Source organism: Vanellus vanellus (genome assembly GCF_965231255.1).
Source record: "Vanellus vanellus genome assembly, chromosome: 1".
In the NCBI taxonomy this organism is placed as follows: domain Eukaryota; kingdom Metazoa; phylum Chordata; class Aves; order Charadriiformes; family Charadriidae; genus Vanellus; species Vanellus vanellus.
In genome coordinates, this window is record NC_138905.1 from 58,761,311 (window position 1) to 58,781,924 (window position 20,614).

The following is a 20,614-nucleotide window of genomic DNA, read 5'->3' on the forward strand; positions in this document are numbered from 1 at the left end:
ACATTTTTGTTCAATAATGAACTACTCCTTAAAGAAAGCTGAATAAGTAACATTCAAACTCTTCTTCAAAATTATCTCACTTTCAAGCAAAAAAAAAAAGTTCAGAATTATTTCATCCCCCCAAAGAAATCCTTTTGAATAGAAACTGATAAAATATACTCATATGTAACTTTATATGTTGAATAATCTGATAGAGTAATTTCTTGTTAGTTCTACTTTGCAACGAGGTGTCAGAAAGCAGAAGACAGAGAAGAAATTGCTATTTGAATAGGCATCACACAAATTTTCCCAGAATGCAGAAATAAGTAGTCTGTACAATTATAAAAAGGTCTATGAGGAACACCACAGGTGTACTAGGTTTGATTCACAGAATTCAAAATATTGGTCAGTGAAAAGAAGAAAGCAAAGGTGGGATGTAATTTCTTCACTGAAATATGAAAAAGTTTTCTTGATGCTCCCCGAACAAGCTCTGAATGCCCAGTCAGATTCCCACGTGATAGAAATAATTAGGCATTCATAAGCACTGGCACACAAACCTTCATATCAGCAAGTGAAGAGAAAATTATAGCAGTCTAGAAAAAAGCTTACAAAGACATTCTGGACAAATAACTAGCTTTGGGAGTGAGAACAGAGATTAGAGCAGGTCTTGCAGCTCAGAACACTAAACCTCTATTGCAGGCTAACACTGACTTGCTTTGTGAATATGGCCAATGATTTTATTTCTCTATTCCTTACTTTCTGTGGTCTCTGTGTAGATGTGTCTATTACAGAGGAGTGCTAAAAAGTTGAAAAAGCTAAGTACAGATGTTACATTGAAAGGTAACATATTACTAAAAATTACTCTTTTCAAGCCTACTTTGAAGGTTTGTTAAAGGAAACTGTCTGCAGAGAGGGATTATGGAAGGACTGTATAGGTACCTACTGGAACATCTCTGCACAGCACTTACATTGCCCTTACTGTTTGAGTAGCACCTATTCCTGGACTAGTGTTGTAGACACCCAAGTCATCTTTGTGAGTGATGTGCAGCTTCCAAGGGAAGAAATGCTTCTCAGAGGGCCTAGTCCTGCTCTGACACACCATGAGTTCAACATCTTGATCAGAGAGCAGTCGGATCAGATCACCATCAAGGTCCCGGTAATTCAAAACAATGTCATCTTGGTCAAACTCCCGCCTGGTAGAAAAGAAATGGATCGATTCCCAGAAATCAAGAAATGCCTGGGAGGTGCTGCATAATTAACAATAAACTGGCAATCTAATTTATTCTGCTAAAAGCCACACTAAGCCTTGGGTGTCTTGGCATTCTTGATACAGCTAGTACTAGGAATCATACAGCCACATTCATGCTGTATTGGGTTTAAGCTAAGAAATCTGTCAGAACCAAGAACCATTTCCAATAACACCAAATGCATGGCACAATAATCTGTGAATTTGACAAAATTCCCATACATAAGAGTTGACTGTAGTTACTACCCACTTTTGCCTAATGACGGTTGCTGTTTTTGAAGAGGGGGGCAGGTTAAGGAATGGAAGAGTATTAGACCAGGTGTTCTATTACTAACTTTTGATGTTCTAATGTTTTGATGTTCAACACTAGATTAATCTAGTTTAACAGTAGCTTAACAGGTGTTAGAAGGCAGTGTCCTGCATCCTGAAGAAGTATATTACACAAAAAATTCGTACATGGGGGTACGGCTCTGATCTTAGAACTGGAAATGGAAACTTCTACTCAGCATAATTGAGTTAGAAGTGTGTAGCATTCCATACTTACTGACAATCCTAAGGCAGACTACTGTCTGCACAGATGGCCCTAGGCCAAGTCAAAGTACAACTTCCTTAGGACACTTGAAAATTATTTCACACCCAAAACATGTTGATGACAAAGTAGAATGTGGAAAATCTAGGACTGGAATGAACTTGACAAATGTTTAAATGTTATTAAACATACAACTAACTGCTTGCATTGTACCTCATCAATTCCATGAGATCTTTGAATGATGGAATGCTGCTCAGATCCTCTTCCACTGAGATATCCCTGTGACAAGAACAAATTTAATCATTACATATCATGAAAAGAGAATTGTCAACAATTGTTCAGCAGCAAACTGGAAGACTATTTTCTTATTACCTGACAGTGCTCACAGTCTCATCGTGGTAATAACAGCGAACTTTATTAACTGTGTCTTCCTGCTGTGGTAAATCTTTTATGATCTTCACAAAAGCACATGGGAAAATCCCAGTGGCATCATTAGCTGTTCCCTGGAATGATAAGAATTGTTAGAATTAAGAAAACCATGCCATTTTGGCCACATACAATAAGTTCTGGGATTCAATTAATTTCCATGGAAACAACAGTAAGAATCCTATCTACTATAATGAAGAAAACAAAGGCTATGGAAGTGACCTGATGGCATCCCTACAAAAAGATTATACAATTGTGTCGTCACATACAAGGCGAAGGAGTGAAACAGCATGTAAAAAATGAAAGTCAGATGGTTACCAAGGAAGGCTGTGGTGTTTTAGCAAGCAGAGATATCATATCAGCAAACACACAGTATGTTCTCCTCATCCTTTTTCAGAGCACTGCTGCATTGCCCAAGTTCTCTCTAATCAGGCTGACGTGTGTTGTGGTATGAAGCATGAAGTATACAGCAACTCACCCCGAGGCAAGAAACCAATTAATCGCTGAAATGGAGTTTCCATCTCCTTTCTGTGGCCTTTTTGTGTTCTAATCACTTCCAAAGAATTTAAAAACATTGCAGCAGAAGCAAATGCAAATGCAAACTGAAGTCTAGAGGGCAGAAAATTTGTAAGCTAAAAACCATCAAGGAAGGAAACAATTTCAAATTTGGAGTCAAGGATTTATTCTTGACAGTAAGACCTGATTATGATACACTTTCTCCCTGAAAGGAGGAGACAGGTCCCAAGGACTAGGAGAACCCTTTCTATTCATATATTTCAAGGTATGCTAATAATTCAGTACCGCTTTTGAAGTCTTACCTCCAACCAGTCTTTGTTTACTCTGCTAAGTAGATAGATCAAGTCTCCCTTCTTGAAGGTGAGTTCCAGTTTATTGGTTCCAGAAAAATCGAACAGTGCCTATGGAAAGTAATAACACGGAAATTATTAATTCACAGAATTACAAAAGTAGGACACACTTTGTCATCACAGATGTATTTCGGGGGAAAGGTCATATATATGACCGTAGTCGGCAGTTCTCACAATTTCTTCTACTCAGCACACACAAAAATGGTTTGAAGAAGTGGTAAAAGCACTAGGATAAACATGGCCCTGAGAGTGCTACATGCCAGAATTCTTAAAATGCAGGACACTGAGCACCAGAGAAATAAATATAAAGAAGTTGAAAACACTTAAAAGCAAGTAAGTCAACAGAGCTGAAGACAATTGACAACTTGAAAACTTGAAATCCTGAGAACTAAAAAAATATATATTATTTCTGATTGCAGTTTTACAGCTTTCTGATTTGCTGCAAAATACCACAGAGCCTTAAAAAATTGCAGAATTGTTGTGTCCTAATTAAAGGGTAACTAACTGTTGTTTTAATGTCTAGCTTTCAGGCCTGTGTGCTGAACTGAGAGATTGGGGGAAGTCTGGGAAATTGGCGTGTAGTTAAAATGGAACTTAGATGCCCACTTCAGGGGGGTAAAAAAAGAAAAAGGAGGTAAGCACATGCTATCACCCTAACAAGCTGTTTTTGAATAACTGAAGCAACCACGTTATCAAAAATGCACCTCTCCCCCATTGTCCTTAGAGAACATGGTAGCTATTTAAATGCTTTTAGAGGAGCAAAAATGAAAAAGTGTTCTTTATTCTGTGTTGAGATGGTTCTTTTGGTCTTGTTAATACCAAGAGTTGTCCTAATAAAAAAAAAAGACAACGGCTACTGTCGTGCTAGTAGTTCACAATTCTAATCAATAGCTCTTTCAAAAGCCTTTTTTCATCTATTGAAACGTTTTGGTAGGTATGTTCAATATTAATAAATTCATAGATAAAACCCAAGAGACATGACTGATCCAAGACCTGCCATACTCAGTGTAAAAAGCAAAAGCAACAAACCTCAAACCACTTGCATGTTTTTTTTAATCTTGGCAAAGTCACATGTTCCAGGAAGCAAGACAATGTTCAGACAAGTACTGGTTACAAAGCAGTTCCATGTGCTTAATACCAAGACAACGTACAGCAAAAGACAAGGGTATAGGCACTTTTCAGTAAAACATTTATGTTACAGAAAACACCAAGATGTCTCACCTGCAAATCTTTTAAACTTCTGCTGAAGTCAATGAGACTGAAGCTTGTGCTTGTTTGGAATTTAATTTATGGGTATCACTACGTAAATATGGACCATTTGGCAGTAAGATGTACATGTCTCTCGATTTTGAACCTCCTGTCATTCTGACTTCACAGTGGACCTGCTTATTACGCCAGTAAGGAGGAACAGAGCACTTCTTTCCATCCTTTATTTCATTCCCTGTTGTTAAAATCAATTGCTTTCCTGCGTCAATTTCACTTTCCCTTCTTTCCCCAAGCTCTAATTGGAAAAGGCAACCTGATCAATGAGATACCAAAGGAAAAGAGAGTTTAATCTCCTGTTCTATGACAGATTGTGAAGAGTACTCACCTCAGCCCGTGGAGCTGCCATGCGGTCAAAAATAGGCACTTGAGGTGAAATGCTTTTACTGCAAAGAAAGGAGACAACAGGGAGGTAAATGTGTCTTTCTAGTCATCAAAAATACTACACCAGCAGTAGCACAGTGTCTGCATTTTCATTATTTAAGAGGCAGGCAAGTCATAGATCACTGGAGAAACTGCATGAGAATCTGTGTGCAGTACTGAAGTAAATAAATATGGATGCAACAACATTGCCCCAGTTCTCTCAGTTTCAGTGCAGATCAGCAGCAATCTGATGATGTCGGTCTCTGAGAACAGATGGAATTTTCAATAGTCTGTATCCTGGACCCCTCTTCCACAGCACTGCTCAGCTCCCCTACTCTGCCTTCGGGGCATCCCTGTTTCTAGCATTTATGGCATTCAGTTCAAACTCTGCCATCATACACGCGGTCAGGAATGCATGCACATGCAGTTTTTGCACTGTTTGAGGTAAGTGAAAAGGAAACGGGTCCATCTTTGCTATGTTGAAAGGAGAATTAATTTGACTGAAAGGTAATGAAGTATGACATCTACTTAGCAGTTCTCCAAAGGGGTGTCAATGCTGCTATGTAGGACAGGCCCCTGTTTAGACAAATGACAGGAACAAATTAAGTATTTAGTTTCATTTAGTGTCTGAACCAGATCTCACTGAATTCAGTGCCAAAACTCACATTGACTTCAGTGGTGCGAGTCTATGTCCTTAAGCTTGGCATGTATATTCTGCACATTATAATGGATACTACCATTAAAGAATTATCAGCAGATAGAGCTGAGCAGCATTTTTTTTAAAGCGAGCTATACTCCCATTTTGGAATTTTCCTTTAATGCACGTACCACATCCACTTTAAAAATTTGAGATTACTGAAAACAAGAAATACCCTGTGTTCACTCTGCGGGAAAGATCCTCATATTAGGACTTCATGGATTCACTTAGGAAACACAGTGGTGATCCTCATCTCTCTCTCCCCCCAAAACTGGACAGCATCTCTTACATCAAGCAATGCTGAAAAACATGTCAATCACTTACACTCGGCGTGTCCGTGGGCGAAGCCGTCTCAGTCTGTGAGGCACCTGTTCACTATCAAAGGTTGAGTGGTAGAAGAACAGCCGGACCTCTTCATCCATCAACACCCAAACGGGTAGGCAGAGTAGGTTCTGTGCCAAGAGCAAGTAGGAAGCAGAGTGTAACAGTGGGAGAGACCAATTCTCTATTTATTTACATGTAACAAATATGCCTCTCTGACCTACAGGATCATGGAGAATATTCATTACTGTCAGAAATCTCCCTCCTCTCCCTTCTCGCTCAGCAGGACACGGCTGAACAGCTGACAGTTTCTCCTGTTTACTCCTGGAGTTGGCCAATGTATTGCTTCACTTTTTGTGCCTAATTTATTGCAGAAGGAGTAAATTGCTCTTTGTGTTTCCCTTCAGAACATGAATGACTGCGGAAAGAAGGCAACCTTAAGTACTAGAAGTCTTGGCCAGTCCTTCAGACTTATACTGATTTAAAGTCAGGTCTTCAGTTAACCTGCACACAAAGAATTTCTCTCCTCGATGTTACTGGCTGTGTCTTCACTGTAGAGCAGGTACACCCAGAAGCCCACCTCGCTTTCCTAGCCCTTTAGGTGCACATACCAACTTCGTATTCACACAACACCTGGACTTTCACCATTTCCATCTTGGGTTGGTTTGGTTTTTGTTGCTTTTTTTTTTTTTAAGGATAGCTATCTATACATGAAGGCAGGGAGTGAGCCTTTGTGAACTGTGTACTTCAGCAGACGCCACAGTCTGAACAATCTGGGTAATAGGACTGCGGTTTGTCCCACAGTGTGGACACTGTGTCTTCAGGAAAAACACTATAGAGAGAAGCAGATAGCTAGGACTACAACAGTACTGTCTCTCTTAGCTGATTTCAAGGGGTACGTATCTGCAGTGCTCAGTGCAATCTCTCCCTTAAAATTAAGTTTTACCTTCATGTAGACGTTTAGGATAGGAATCCTGTTCTCAGCAATTTCCTTTTTGGCCCCAACGTAAACTTTTCCTGGAAAATATAAAACCTGTGACAGTTATTGAAGAAAAAAACATGGAGGCTGTCAGAGAAACGAAACAATCAGGAGAAAGTAGGATCTCCAAGAAAATACATATTTTCTAAAGGATTTTAGGTTTCTAACTGAACTTTACCACAAGTGGAGGGATGGCCAATGGAACTTGACTTCTTCAGCATCCACAGCTGGGCACTAGTTCTTTGTCACAACTACTTCCCTACTATGCACTCCTCTTTAGGACAGACTGGGGCTGAGAAAGCTGTTATTCATGCACAGATTTGGTACTGACAGCTTACCTGGCAATATGGGGAGTGTGCAGGTAAAAGGGCTATTTTTGCTCTCTGGCCCATATCTCTCCTCTAGTTTGGTGTGCAGGGCATAGAACTGACGATAGCGTCGAAAAATCAGGTATCTGCCACCACCTTTAACCTTTACTTCAATTACAAACATCTGAAACAGAGAAGGGGGATTCAGGCTGATGTTCCTACTTAGAAATACTTATGAAATAAAAGTGAGACATACAATAGGAACATAAGATCAGTGCTTCAGTAGTGCGAATATTATCTTAGGGGCAGAGTGGAAAGTGAGACTTCAGTTAAGCATCTGCAGACTCAAGTACTAGTAAATAACAAGTTAGCACCAGACACTGTGGTATATGTGTTGGTCCAGCTTTTGCATAGATCATGTCCCCATAGCTACTTTCTGTTACATAATCTTAAAAGGAAACCTGAAATGACTAGATGCTATTTTATGCTTACACACCTTCCCTCAGTGACAAACAAAACATATTAGGGTGGTAAATACAATTATTTTACAGTAGGATGCTTTGGACATCTAAATCTATAGACAGACATCTAAACTACTTGATTTTCTGAGTCGAAGGCATTCATGCTTCTTTTTTCTTTAAAGTATGCAATTTCAGAAATTATGGTCTGACCTCCCCCAACGACTGTCTTATTTCTCATCTCTTGCTAAAATTGATTTGCTCTAAAGGAGCTTATGATTTCCATACACTGACCTCCAAGTCACGTTGCAGCCAGATCCTTCAGAAAATGTAAAGACAGAACAACTAAATGTCACTATATTCCAGGGTAAAACCTGCATACTGCAGTGGGAAGGTTTTATGAGCAATGTCTCCAGCAAAAGCAGCACACCCTGCAGAAGTCAGACTGAGCTGATCTTATCCAAAAGCCATCTTCAGAAAATCTTATAGTGCTTTTCCCTACTATTCCCATCCTGTATGCTTGTTCATGACTTATTAATATGCTACCTTTTGTGTAGATGGAAGCATCCTAACTTGCCACTACCATAGAATAATGGAGACAAGACCCTGCCCTCTTTGAATTTCTTTCCCACTATCTTCACCAAAAGTACAGCACTCTAACAGGAAATAAATCAGAAATTAGGTAAGAATTTAGAAAACAAGCAATGTTAGAGGAGACCTCCATCACATTTCACCCAGACAATACATTTTTAGACTAAATCTGTGACAGAATAACCTCCATACCAGAAAAAAGAAGCACTGAGAATTTCTCCGCACGGAACTATTCATGCCAAAAAGCAACTACACCAGATTAACTGCATTTTGCTTCCCAGAACCAAACCAGTCACAGATGAGGGCATATAGAGACAGGATAAATCTCCCTTCTTACATAATAATTAGTAAAACCTTTCTTCTCTTCAATATCTGCAATGTTAGCTGAAACAGGTACATCATCCGGAAGCTGGTCAAAATCACTGTAAAGCAAGAACAAAAAATTTAGGTTACTCACACTGGCATCAGCTTTCGGGGTCTCTATGCCATACAGAACAAAGATAGCTGGGCAACATCACATTATCTAGTGTCAAAGCCAAGAAGTTAGAAACTCATGGTGTCATTCTTTTCCTCTGGAGGTCTGATCTTGAGATGCCAGCTTTCCATAAGTTCAGCACAAGTCAGTGACCATTGTGAAGATTCATCAAGCCTGAAAAACACCTCTACCATTCCTAGGCTTGCTAGAGTAGCAGGACTACAAAAGAAACACTTGAACTGGTAAGTTTTTCCTGAGAAATGCGATCAACTGTGGATGTATTCTTAATCCTTCCTACAGCATCTAGTAGACTTACAATAACCCTGCAGCAGTATCACTTATTCTAAGGAGATCATTATATACCATGATTTATGCTGTTGTTATTACTGCATTACTGTAGGGAATAGGAAGGAGTTCTGTTGTGCTAGGTGCTCTAGAAACTGACAGAACAAAGCTAATTCCTAAAAACCTTACGCTGTATGTGTAAGAGGCATACAATGTACCTTATACATGTAAGAAAGAACAGAAAGGTAAGCACAAACAGAAAAAAAAAAGGCAAAGAAACAAAGACATAGTATTGTTCTATATCATAACTAGTGGTGCCTGCATCAGCTATCAAAATGTTGTCAAGTTTTCTTGTAAATATCACCGTGAAGCAGACTCTTACAGAAGCTTTGAAAAAAGAACTAGTAGCCTAGCAAATATTTACAGGGAGACCTCCCAGTCACAGCAGATAACCCAAAGCAAGCACGAAGATACTTGTTTGAAAATGTCAAAAATGTGTGAAGGAACACATGATAGTGGGCAAGGTTAGAATAAGCTTTACGGATCCTAGAAAGTATTGGATTTGAAGCAAGAGAGAAAGAAAGATCCCTCTAAGTCTCTTTTTCCTCCTCTGCCTCTCTCTTTGTAGAGGGGTAGAGGGGAGCATCTGTCGGTCCCGTCTGGGGTCCCTCGGGTCCTCAGTGGTGGATTTGGCCTAAACCACGACAAACACCTAAAGAGCAGCCATATGACCATACTCTCATGTTTCTTGTCTATATTGTCCACACAGTAAAACAGCATGGATTGGCAGGTGCTTTTTCCTCTGGGACCTTCTCCTTGGTACAACATCTTTGACAAACAGAAGACAAATTCACCTTTGCTTCCATCATATAACTCAATGTTGTTAAAGTGGTATTTATAGTAACACTTCAGTAAAAAGGATCAAGAATGAGGAAAAAATGATAATAAATGAGGTAGAGAGAAAGAGAAACTTTAAAAACTATCATCTAAGAAATACCAAGCTGACACGATGTTAAATATTCTGATAATACAAAAAACATGGCAGTTGGCTCAGTTTATTCTGCTAGGAGAATATCCCAAGCAGGGGCTTCCACAATGTGTAGCCCATCTGAAAGGCTGAAGTAATGATGCTAAGTCTTGCAATAGCTTGCTGTATGGGCAGAATTACATGAATCAGCACCACCCTAAACACTACCACTTACTGTGAAGAGGGATGTGGCTATGGAGATCAAGAGATATAATTAGTCATATCACAAACCCCAGTAAAAGGGAAACTGTTTGCAGCTATAAAGAGGACAATGACCCACTATTGCCCTAGGTGCTGAATATTCCCCAGAAGAAAGTCCACTCCAATTTAAGAAATGGTCTGCTCCACACTGAGCAGCCTAATAGTTTGGAAGCTACGATAACAACCTTTTTAGAATCACCAAAGCAGCTTGAATCCAAATCAAACAGATCATAGCAGTTACAGGGAGGCGGGAGGAGGAAGAGACATATTACCTCTTTTCTCGCAGCTGTCGGGGAAGAGACATGGTTTTCAGCTTCTTAAATCCAGATGGCTGAACTCTATTCCTCCACTTCTTGGGCAGTTCCTGGTTGAACAGGATGAACAGTCAAAGCAATTCTCCCTGCGTGAATCAAGACTCCTTTGCAAGGCCTCAGGGATCTTTTATTTTAATGTTTCAGTGTCAGACGATTTCTTCTCTACCTCCCCACCCCCATGAGATTGAGGAAGTACTAGAGAAAAAACAGTCACAAAGAAAGACTGCTTTGTGATGTCTGTCATGTATCGAAACTGCCACAGTTGAGAAACCAAAAGCCCAACAAAAAGCAGAAACTATGAGACACATATTCCATTGTCCACCTCTTCAACGAAATATCTGCCTCTGTGGAAAGCCAGTACGAGTGGGCTTAACAAAATCTATTTTGACCCAGTTAAAACGTCCCCAAATACACCTCTACATTAGTGTTTGTAAACTAGGATGAATATTTCTGAATCCTTCCTGAGGCTCTGTGATTCCCCAGAAACCTCCTTTCCATGGACCAAGAGCCAGGAGGTGGAGCTAAAGAATAAATTTTCAAGTGGGAGCAGAAAGTATGGTCGGGAAATTCAACCTTGTCAAACATATGGGTACCAGGGTATCAGGCACAGGAGATTCAGAAATGAGCTTTGAAGGATGGATCAATGCAAGTGAGACATGAGTCCTTGAAAGAGTAGAGATCTTTTCAGCTTCATGTGTTCAAAACAATCCCCATTTGCCCCCTACAAAGACAGGGTAATGTCTCAGCCAAAGAGAATCCTGACTATCTGGCCTTGTACACAAAGAGTAGTGATATAGCATTTATATAATATCAGTTGACAATCTTTCAAGAAGAAAATAAAAGGAAGAAAGTGACAAGGAAACCATAATTTCCTAACACTGCAGATAAGTTGCGGCATAGCTTATGTGCCTTAGTCAAAAGCTGTCATGTACAGTATCTTTGCCTCCCCATTTCAGCCTCCGACTCTTTTCTATTTTCATGTTCAATACATATTTGGTTCCTTCTCCTCCTTCCACCATCAAGCACAAAAATTCTCATCTGAATGAAACAAAAGTCAACCAGCATCCTTTAAAATAAAACTGTATTTACAACTGCAATTATCAGCCTTGAGCGTAAGCTGCATTTCACTGCATTTTAATGAAGTAAATTCTACACCCTTCTCTTTCCTGTGGATAACTGAAGGCACCATTATAGAATTTGAGAGGGGATAGAGTGTCTCTTGATCAGAAGAGACCAGGAGAAGCTACAAAATTCTGAACTGTGTTTTCTGAGTGATCTGCTATGCTGTGCTGCCCACACAGATTTTGCAGAGTACTTTTAAGTGGTGACGCTGGATGTAAGTATTTCCCCAGACCTTCATGCTCTGCTGTGTATTCCATTTTCTTGATTAGGCCTGCTAAATCAGCAGTCCTCATGTAACCTAAAGTCAGACTCATTATTCTCTTCCCTTTGTCTTGAGTGAGAGAGACAATAATCAACTTTTATAACTGCAATCCTCATGTTTTCTCCTGACATTCAGAATGAAATAGGAACAGATCACCTTCACCAGAACTCTTAATCACAAGATCAATATACGTGAACTCATAAAAATTCAGAGGGGCCCTCCCAACACATGCAAAGAAGATTGTGGAAAGCACAAGAACTGCACAAACTTTAATAGAAGTGAAAGAGAAAGGCTGGGGGAGTGCTTTTAAGGTAACTGCTTATATTTGATGGATATCATAGTTTTGACAAGAAAATCATAAAAAGGATACACTAATCTTTTCAAATCTCTCAGAAGATAATCGAGATACAATGCAGGTACATCTTTTAAGAGACAGAGGACATGACACAATGCAAAAATACTTGCTCATTGTTTACCTGAAGAGATGGCTTTTCAAGAACAAGTTGACAGACAACCTCATAGGCAAATTGTCTATGCAGCTCTTTTGCTGTAAGCTGAGTAAAACAAATTGAGAGCAGCTCCTCAATTCCACTACTTTCTACTAGAGATTATAGCCAGTAATACTACTACAGAGTAATGCTAAATCTGCTAAGAAAGTTTCTGATTCTGCAATATTTTCTTGTTCTGAACTAAACTTTAGCAAGGCTTTTGACACTGTCTCCCATGACATCCTCATTAGGAAGCTGAGGAAGTATGGGCTAGATGAGGTGACAGTGAGGTGGATTGAGAGTTGGCTGCGGGACAGGACTCAGAGGGTTGTGATCAGCGGCACAGAGTCTAGTTGGAGGCCTGTAACCAGTGGTGTCCCCCAGGGGTCAATACTTGGTCCTATTTTGTTTAATATATTCATTAATGACCTGGATGAGGGGACAGAGTGTATCCTCAGCAAGTTTGCTGATGATACCAAACTGGGTGGGGTGGCTGACACCCCAGAGGGCTGTGCTGCCATCCAGCGTGACCTGGACAGGCTGGAGAGCTGGGCAGAGAAGAACCTAATGAGGTTCAACAAAACCAAGTGCAAGGTCATGCACCTGGGGAGGAAGAATGCTAGGCACCAGTACAGGTTAGGGGCTGACCTGCTGGGAGATAGCTTGGAGGAGAAGGATCTGGGGGTTGTGGTAGACAGTAAATTATCCATGGCCCAGCAATGTGCCCTTGTCGCCAAAAAGGCCAAAGGAATCCTGGGCTGCATAGGGAAGAGTGTGGCCAGTAGGTCGAGGGAGGTCATTCTCCCCCTCTACTCGGCACTGGTGAGGCCACAACTGGAATACTGTGTCCAGTTTTGGGCTCCCCAGTTCAAGAGGGACAGGGAACTGCTGGAGCGAGTCCAGCGAAGGGCAACTAAGATGATTAAGGGCTTGGAGCACCTCCCTTATGAGGAAAGGCTGAGAGAGCTGGGACTCTTTAGCCTGGAGAAGAGAAGGCTGAGGGGAGACCTTATTATGGCATACAAGTATCTAAAGGGTGGGTTGAAGAAGGATGGAGCCAGGCTCTTTTCATTGGTTCCAAGTGACAGGACGAGGGGCAATGGGCACAAGTTAGAACACAGGAAGTTCCGTTCAAATACATGGAAACAGTTCTTTACGGTGAGGGTGACAGAGCACTGGAACAGGCTGCCCAGGGAGGTTGTGGAGTCCCCTTCCCTGGAGATTTTCAAGACCCACCTGGATGCAGTCCTGAGTAATGTGCTCTAGGCAATCCTGCTTTAGCAGGAGAGTTGGACTAGATGATCTCTAGAGGTCCCTTCCAACTCTGATAATTCTGTGATTCTGTGATTCTGTGATAAACCAAAACAAAGACCTTCTTTTCTGATGAAAAGGCAGATTCCTACCTCAGAAGAGTGGATAGCTGATTGGTTAGAAGGCTCGCTTAGGCTGTGAGAGACTAAGATTTGAAACACGGCTTTGCCATGTTCCTCTGTGCCAAATCAATGCCTCAACTACCAGGTGTTTTCTCTCAACTTCCACTATTGTGCTACTAAAGCAAAAATAGCAATTTCTGCTATTTGGGCTGAGGAAATGGGCGGGGTCTAGTCAAACCCACATTCTCTCTCTCTGCTCAAATAATTACTTTATTATTGATGAATGAAATAAATGACCATTACAAAATTGATACCATAATGACAGTACCCATGTCAAGAGATAAGTCTGCACTAGGAAAGGATCCAATTTCACCAGGGTCAACTGTCAGTTTTGAGAAAACCCACCCATACACCATGGGCAGCATGGTCATTATGGCACTATGCACCGACCCTTATCCATGTGCAAGAGAAAGCAGGCATGCAGGTGCAAGAAATACTAGCAGACTAATTAATTAAAGGAGACTATTAAGAAAATCTTCAGATGACTGAATCATGACCATATGCTGACACGATTACATACCTTTTCGCAGTTCAGCACCTACTATATTATTCTGGCCGTGTGTGCCTGTGAGCTGTGAAATTGTGGCCTTCTGTCTAATGAACGTTGTTATAAAACACTTGTACAAGGATACATAGCACCTTGGAAATCTGAGAGTATCAGCTATAACCAAACAGCCAGAGCAAGCATGGAATTTTAATGAAAAATGGGAATGAAGTCCCTGGAAAAGTTCAAAGCCAGGTGGGACAGGGCTTTGAGCAATCTGGTCTAGTGGAAGGTGTCCCTGCCCATGGCAGGGGGGTCAGAACTAAATGATCTTTAAGTTCCCTTCCAACCCAAACCATCCTATGATTCTATGAAATCACTAAAGATACGTGAACAACTAATACAAGGTAAATCAAAGGAACATAGCAAAAATACTCAGCTGAATCAATTCTGATGACAGCACTACATACCATATCTACTAGGGCAGCAGCTACTTTATCATTTTGGCTGTGCATGTCTTTACACTCCAGGATAATGACTTCTCTCTGATGCACCTGATGTTAGAAAAGCGCTGCATAGTTATGTTCAATCAGCAGCCATAGAATAAATTTGTTAAGTGACAGAATAAAGTGAACAAGAATAATATTCTTAAAAGATGTCTGGTCTCATCAAAGATTAATCTGTAAAAGCAATAACACTTCAACAATCACTGCAAGGAAACTGAACATCAAATAGAAACACATACAGCAGAGTTGGCTTGCAAGATACTTTCATTCATCCTACTGTTTTCAAAGGGTATGTGGAATATTTGTTTCTGTGGCATACACATCATTAGCAGTTGAGTGTCTTTTCTGTGGTTGCTTGAGGCTGAGCTGCAACTGATAACACCAATTTGGGAAAAATGATTTGAGGCTATATTCCATTTTCCATTCGTATTATGTATTTGTACAGATTTTGCTTTTATGGTTACTGTCAGCTTTATAGAATGCTTTAACACACCTTTACAATATACTTTCAAATACAGCCATGTTTAAACTCCTTATCATTATTATAACAGCTCATGAATAATCATAGAACCATAGAATCATAGAATGGTTTAGGTTGGAAGGGACCTTAAAGATCATCTAGTTCCAACCCCCCTGCCATGGGCAGGAACACCTTCCACTAAACGAGGGTGCTCAAAGCCCCATCTAGCTTGATCTTGAACACTTCCAAGGATGCAGCTTCCACAACTCCTCTGGGCAACCTGTTCCAGTGCCTCACCACCCTCAGAGTGAAAATTTTCTTCCGGATATCTAATCTAAATCTACCCCCTTCCAGTTTGAAGCCATTAACCTTCATCCTATCACTACATGCCCTTGTAAAAAGTCCCTCTCCAGCTTTCTGGCAGGCCCCCTTCAGATACTGCAAGACTGCTATAAGGTCTCCCTGGAGCTTTCTGTTCTCCAGGCTGAACAACCCCAACTCTGTCAGCCTGTCCTCATAGGAGAGGTTCTCCACCCCTCTTATCATCTTCATGGTCCTCCTCTAGACCTGCTCTAATAGGTCCATGTCCTTCTTGTGCTGAGGACTCCAAAGCTGGATTAAGTATTCCAGTCAGGGTCTCATGAGGGCAAAGTAGAAGGGTAAACTCACCTCCCTTGACCTGCTGGCCACGCTTCTTTTGGTGCAGCCCAGGATGCAGTTGGCTTTCTGGGCTGTGAGCGCACATCGCTGGCTCATGTCGAGCTTCTCATCCACCAACACCCCCAAGTCCTGTTCCTCAGTGCTGCTCTCAATCCATTCTCTGCCCAGCCTGTATTTGTCCTTGGCATTGCCACGACCCAGGTGCAGGACCTTGCATTTGGCCTGGTTGAACCTCACAAGGTTTGCACGAGCCCACTTCTCAAGCCTGTCCAGGTCCCTCTGGGTGGCATGCCTTCCCTCCAGTGTGTCAACTGCATCACACGGCTTGGTGTTGTAATGGATTACAGCTCTGCAAAATTTTTGGACAAAAGTTACATAAGATAAGCTACTCATGTCTGCCATATAATCTTCAGTGCTCTTTTCCAGGCAGTACAACAAAATCCTTAGAAGGCAGTTGGTCCAGTGGTAAGTAACAAGACTCTCTGGCATATGCTTTCAGGACAGCTGAAAACAAACTCATCCAAAAAATGTAAAAGTTCTTTGAAGTTGTCCTGTCTTTCTGAACTTCTCAAAAAAAACCAAAGAGGACATAAGTTGAGCTGATTGGTTTTATATTCTTCACTAGATAATGGCTCTATCTATATTGGCTGAGTGCATGGATACTCTCCCTGTCACACATTGTGTTGGGAGGAAAAAAGGCACAGAAGTATAGATAAATAGAACTTTGGAAATTTGCTTTGATTTAAATCTGGACACGGTTTCCATGACTGCTTGTTTAGGGTGAAAAGTAACTAGTGGGCATTTGCAGAAAACGACTATGATCATGCCCTGCCGATATAAACACAACTAAACAATCCATTGTGACCTAAAGAAATTTAAAGGTCTGCATCTCCCACTGTTCCTGACAGTGGAATTTGATGGTGTCATTTCTATAATAAATTACTACTCAACATGAAAGGCCTTTACAGAACCAAACAGTAAAGAAACAGCAGCCTTTTTTTAATGTCATTTTTCTTGGAACGTCAAACTAAATCCCATAACAGAATCTTGGCTTTTGCACCTCAATTGCTTGAGCAAAACAAGTAATAAGTATTGCAGGAGAAAATACCCCAGAAAGTGAGGTTTTTCTTTAGTCATTATCAGCTGTTTTGGAAATAGGCATTCAACAGTATCATTTTGGGTTTTATTAGTTCATGATGCCATAGCCAGGTCTTGCCAGCTTTTCTTATGCAGAGCAGTATCACAAGCAGTATTATGATCCTCCTCTCAGTGGAAAACAATTCTTCCTTTACAATAAATGTGCTTTCTTTAAAAATCTTTTAAAAAGATACAGGATTTCTCTCTGATATAGTAGGATCACTTAAAATTGGAAGAGTTAGAGGAAGTCTTACCAGAACTGTAGCAACCTCTCCTTGATGAGCAATGGGACTTTTTGTTCTTGCAGAGTTCGGATGGACATTGATGCCCAAGACTAGGCTAAGTGATAAAAATGGAAGCTCAGAAAGAGCAACAGAACATTTCTTCATCCAGATAGCATATCATTTCCAGAATAAAATAGGCAAATAGGGAAGAAATAGGGCAGAGCTTGCCACTGCTACGGTGTATGCTAGATGCGGGCTGGAGGTGGACCTGTATACTCCAGTCAACTACCAATGTCAAAATCTAGTAACTGGCCATTCTGGACAAAGAAGGAGGATAGCTCCATCCAAGAGCTCCTGAGACAGCTATGCCTACAACCATTCCTTCAGAAGCTTAAAACCTAGTTTTGAGTGCATAGCAGCAGTGACCCTTTGTGGCAGGAAAGTTTCTGTGTTTTAGTCTCCTAAATCATCTTGAGAATCAAAAATCTGTCAGAGTTATTGCTGCTGAAGACAAAGAAAATCATGCTTCATCCATTTCACTCGTTCAAAAGACCTGTCAAAATTATTAAAAAAAAGTAAATTCACTGAACTTTCCCAAATCTCAAAATAGGGCTGGGATTTGCTAAAGTTTGTGTGGTGCTGCATACAAACAATCCTACACTGTTCCTAATAGTTTAATTTCACCATCCATTTGATGTGAGCAAATTCCTTTTACTTCATTTAGAAACTTTAGATAAGTGCCTTTAGTTAAGTGGGAGTTCTCTGAACAGACAGTGAAGAGAGACAGGCACCACTGGCCAGTAAATCAGACCTCAAGTGGGCCAACTCCCCCTCTGAAGGTTTTATCTGTCTCCTTGGAATATACGTGAAATATAAAGTAACTATATTCCCAGTTTTGTCACCTCAGGTTCCTAAAGTTAAGGAAATAAATCTGTGCCTTACTGTGGACCTAGTTATTACTAGTATAAAGGTACCTTCCCATTCGGGACTGAGCTATATTTGGATATGCACTTTTACACTGGTATAATTGTCTTTACCCTAGGGGAGTTGTACTACTTAAGCTACACTGATATAGTCAAAGAAGCACAATTTTCTGGTGCAGACATATCCAGTCTGCTTATTATAGAGAGTTTATGGCTCATTTTCTAATGGTTCATAAATTGGGACAATATTCCCTAATAAAATTGGGGGGCAAAGGGGGTAGAGATTAGGATAGCCAGGCAAGTGGCAAATACAGAGGCAATAAGATCGTCTAATTTTCAAGGTTCTGTTCTGTCAGTATTCCTCACAGGCGTATACTTACAGGCTGTCTCATCTGCTGCCTCACCTACTGGTCTTTTATTACTTCAGCCTTTATTCCTTGAAAGATAAACTTGTGGAATATGTCCATCAATTACCATACCAATAAGAAAACTGATCCCAAGCCAGGTGCCAGTTTGTCCAGAGGAAGGCTGCCTTGTTATACGAAGCTGGGTCTAAATAAGAGACTTCTCAATTAACTGCATTCAGTTCAGCCACTGGCTGGCTACATGATTCCTTATGTCTCAGCTTTGCCATCTGTAAAATGGGGCTGACAGCAATACTTTTCTCATGGGCGAGAGTGAGGAAGAAAAAGGCTCAACCGAAGTATATTTCCTCGGGAAAGTCAGGTGAAAGGTGAGAAACTACAACCATTATCCTTAGCAACCCAAATCTTAGCACTCAAAATCACCTACAGTGCAAACTGAAAACAATATAAAAATGTAGCTTTTTTAAAATGTGCCGGCAATGCTCTGATGCCAGGCCTTAGAACTGATTCCCAAACCCTCAGAAAAGAATGTAGTTGCTAAACTATCACATATGTTAAACAGCAGTATCCAATGGGCCTGTCCTACTATGGAAAAGAACAAGGAAACAAAATGAAGAACAGCTTTCTGGCCCAGAGTGGTATCTGACCTGGGAATATGTCATCCTCTTTGCGATTGCTTCAATAATCTGAGCCAAACAAAGGTAATGGGGAACTTTGAAGCTGTGATTTCAAGAAATGAGTATATGGTGACGGTACCAGCTTAGGAAATTCCTTGTCTTCACGTACTCTTGCTTTTTCCTGCCCCATAAGAAGGCACATCTGAGGCTGTGCTGCAAAATACATCAGCTAACTGATCCAGCTGTAAAAATATTTTTTTAAGCCACGGATCAATTTCCCCACCCAGCTCACAGCACAGACATCAATATGGAGAACAAATGGGGAGGAATACATTAAACCAGCATTGCTGCCTGATAACTTTGTCTTACAAAAGCACTCTGACCACACAGTGAATGTATGTGTGTACATGTACATCCCCAAACAATTCAGGCAAGTGTACATTTATGTCTTTTGGCAATTCATCTTCGCACACAGATGCTAATGCAGCCTCTCTCACAAATACGCTTCAGGGCTTGCTGTGGCAAGGATTTTACCGCTTTTATGATATAAGGAAGGAGCCAAAACACACCCTCAAACTGTGACCTTTTCTGTAATAGTTTTCTGAATGAGATAGCTGCTACTGAGATAGTATCTAAAGAATCCAATCTTTGAATAGCTGCTTCTCTCTGCCTTAGTGCCTTTGCCCTGTTTGCCAGCACTTTGTTTAGTTTTCCAGATTTCACTACAAACAACTTTGTATAAGCTGTTGCAGAATTTTAATGTAGTGCCACCACAGTGTGTTTCTCACCAGGAATCAGACCACAGGAGGGTGGAAAGGAGAGCAGAAAACTGTACATCAATAGGCCTCTTCATGAGCGAAAAGCAATTTCCTTGTGAAAAGACAAAAAGTAAGAAATCTTCAGAATAAAGAAAAAAGAACAAGTTGGGGGGGGGGGGGGGGAGAAGGAAGAAAAATCAAACATCCCTATTACTAAAGCATACAATAACATCTATTTTCTACCTAAATAATCTTTGCTCCAAGCCAGCTGGTTATGACACTCTCAGATGTGTCTGCTGCAAAACAGTAAAAGGTAGAGGGGGATTGATGTCCCGTTCCAGTTCTTTCTGTTCCACCTCTTGCCTCTGAGTTCTGCTGAATGTGACATTTTTCCCTGGCGCCTAATACACAGAGCTCTGCTGCTAATTTTATGCACAGAGTTCTCATGCTGTGTAATTTGAGGCCAGAGACTCCTCCGTCAGCCTCCCAGAGTACACACCCTTCAACGCTGCTTCTGCTGCAGAGAAATGGGGGAAGGGAGAAGGAAATGAGCCAAACAAGAAACAAGAAACAAGCTTCCAAACTTGTCCAAGATGTTTGGCTGATTTTTGGCTCTCAGATGTACCGGGGATCTATCTCCAGATCTCCCTATCCTGTTTGTCAACAGACTGGTCCAGCAAATTTGCCAGCAATTACAAAGGCTCAGTCAACTTAAGGCGCTCACTTTTCTCCTTTTTTTTCCCATATTAAATTCTATGTGGCTGCTCTAATACTAAATCAGGCTGTTGGCCACAAGGTTCTTTTAATAATACCATGAGACACAATAAGAAGTGATTTCTGCAATATT

At 40.8% G+C, this 20,614-nt stretch overlaps 1 protein-coding gene across 1 annotated transcript; it reads right to left on the minus strand.

Annotated features, from left to right (window-relative positions):
• Positions 1-856: 856 nt before the first annotated feature.
• Positions 857-10,318, minus strand: NCF4 (neutrophil cytosolic factor 4; the record flags this gene model as incomplete). Its single annotated transcript, XM_082497688.1, has 10 exons — positions 857-1,172; positions 1,968-2,033; positions 2,127-2,257; positions 2,999-3,097; positions 4,638-4,695; positions 5,694-5,821; positions 6,637-6,707; positions 7,008-7,161; positions 8,364-8,448; positions 10,287-10,318. 10 exons carry the CDS (start codon positions 10,316-10,318, stop codon positions 944-946), a joined length of 1,053 nt encoding a protein of 350 aa, XP_082353814.1. The 3' UTR covers positions 857-943.
• Between the last annotated feature and the right edge of the window lie 10,296 nt (positions 10,319-20,614).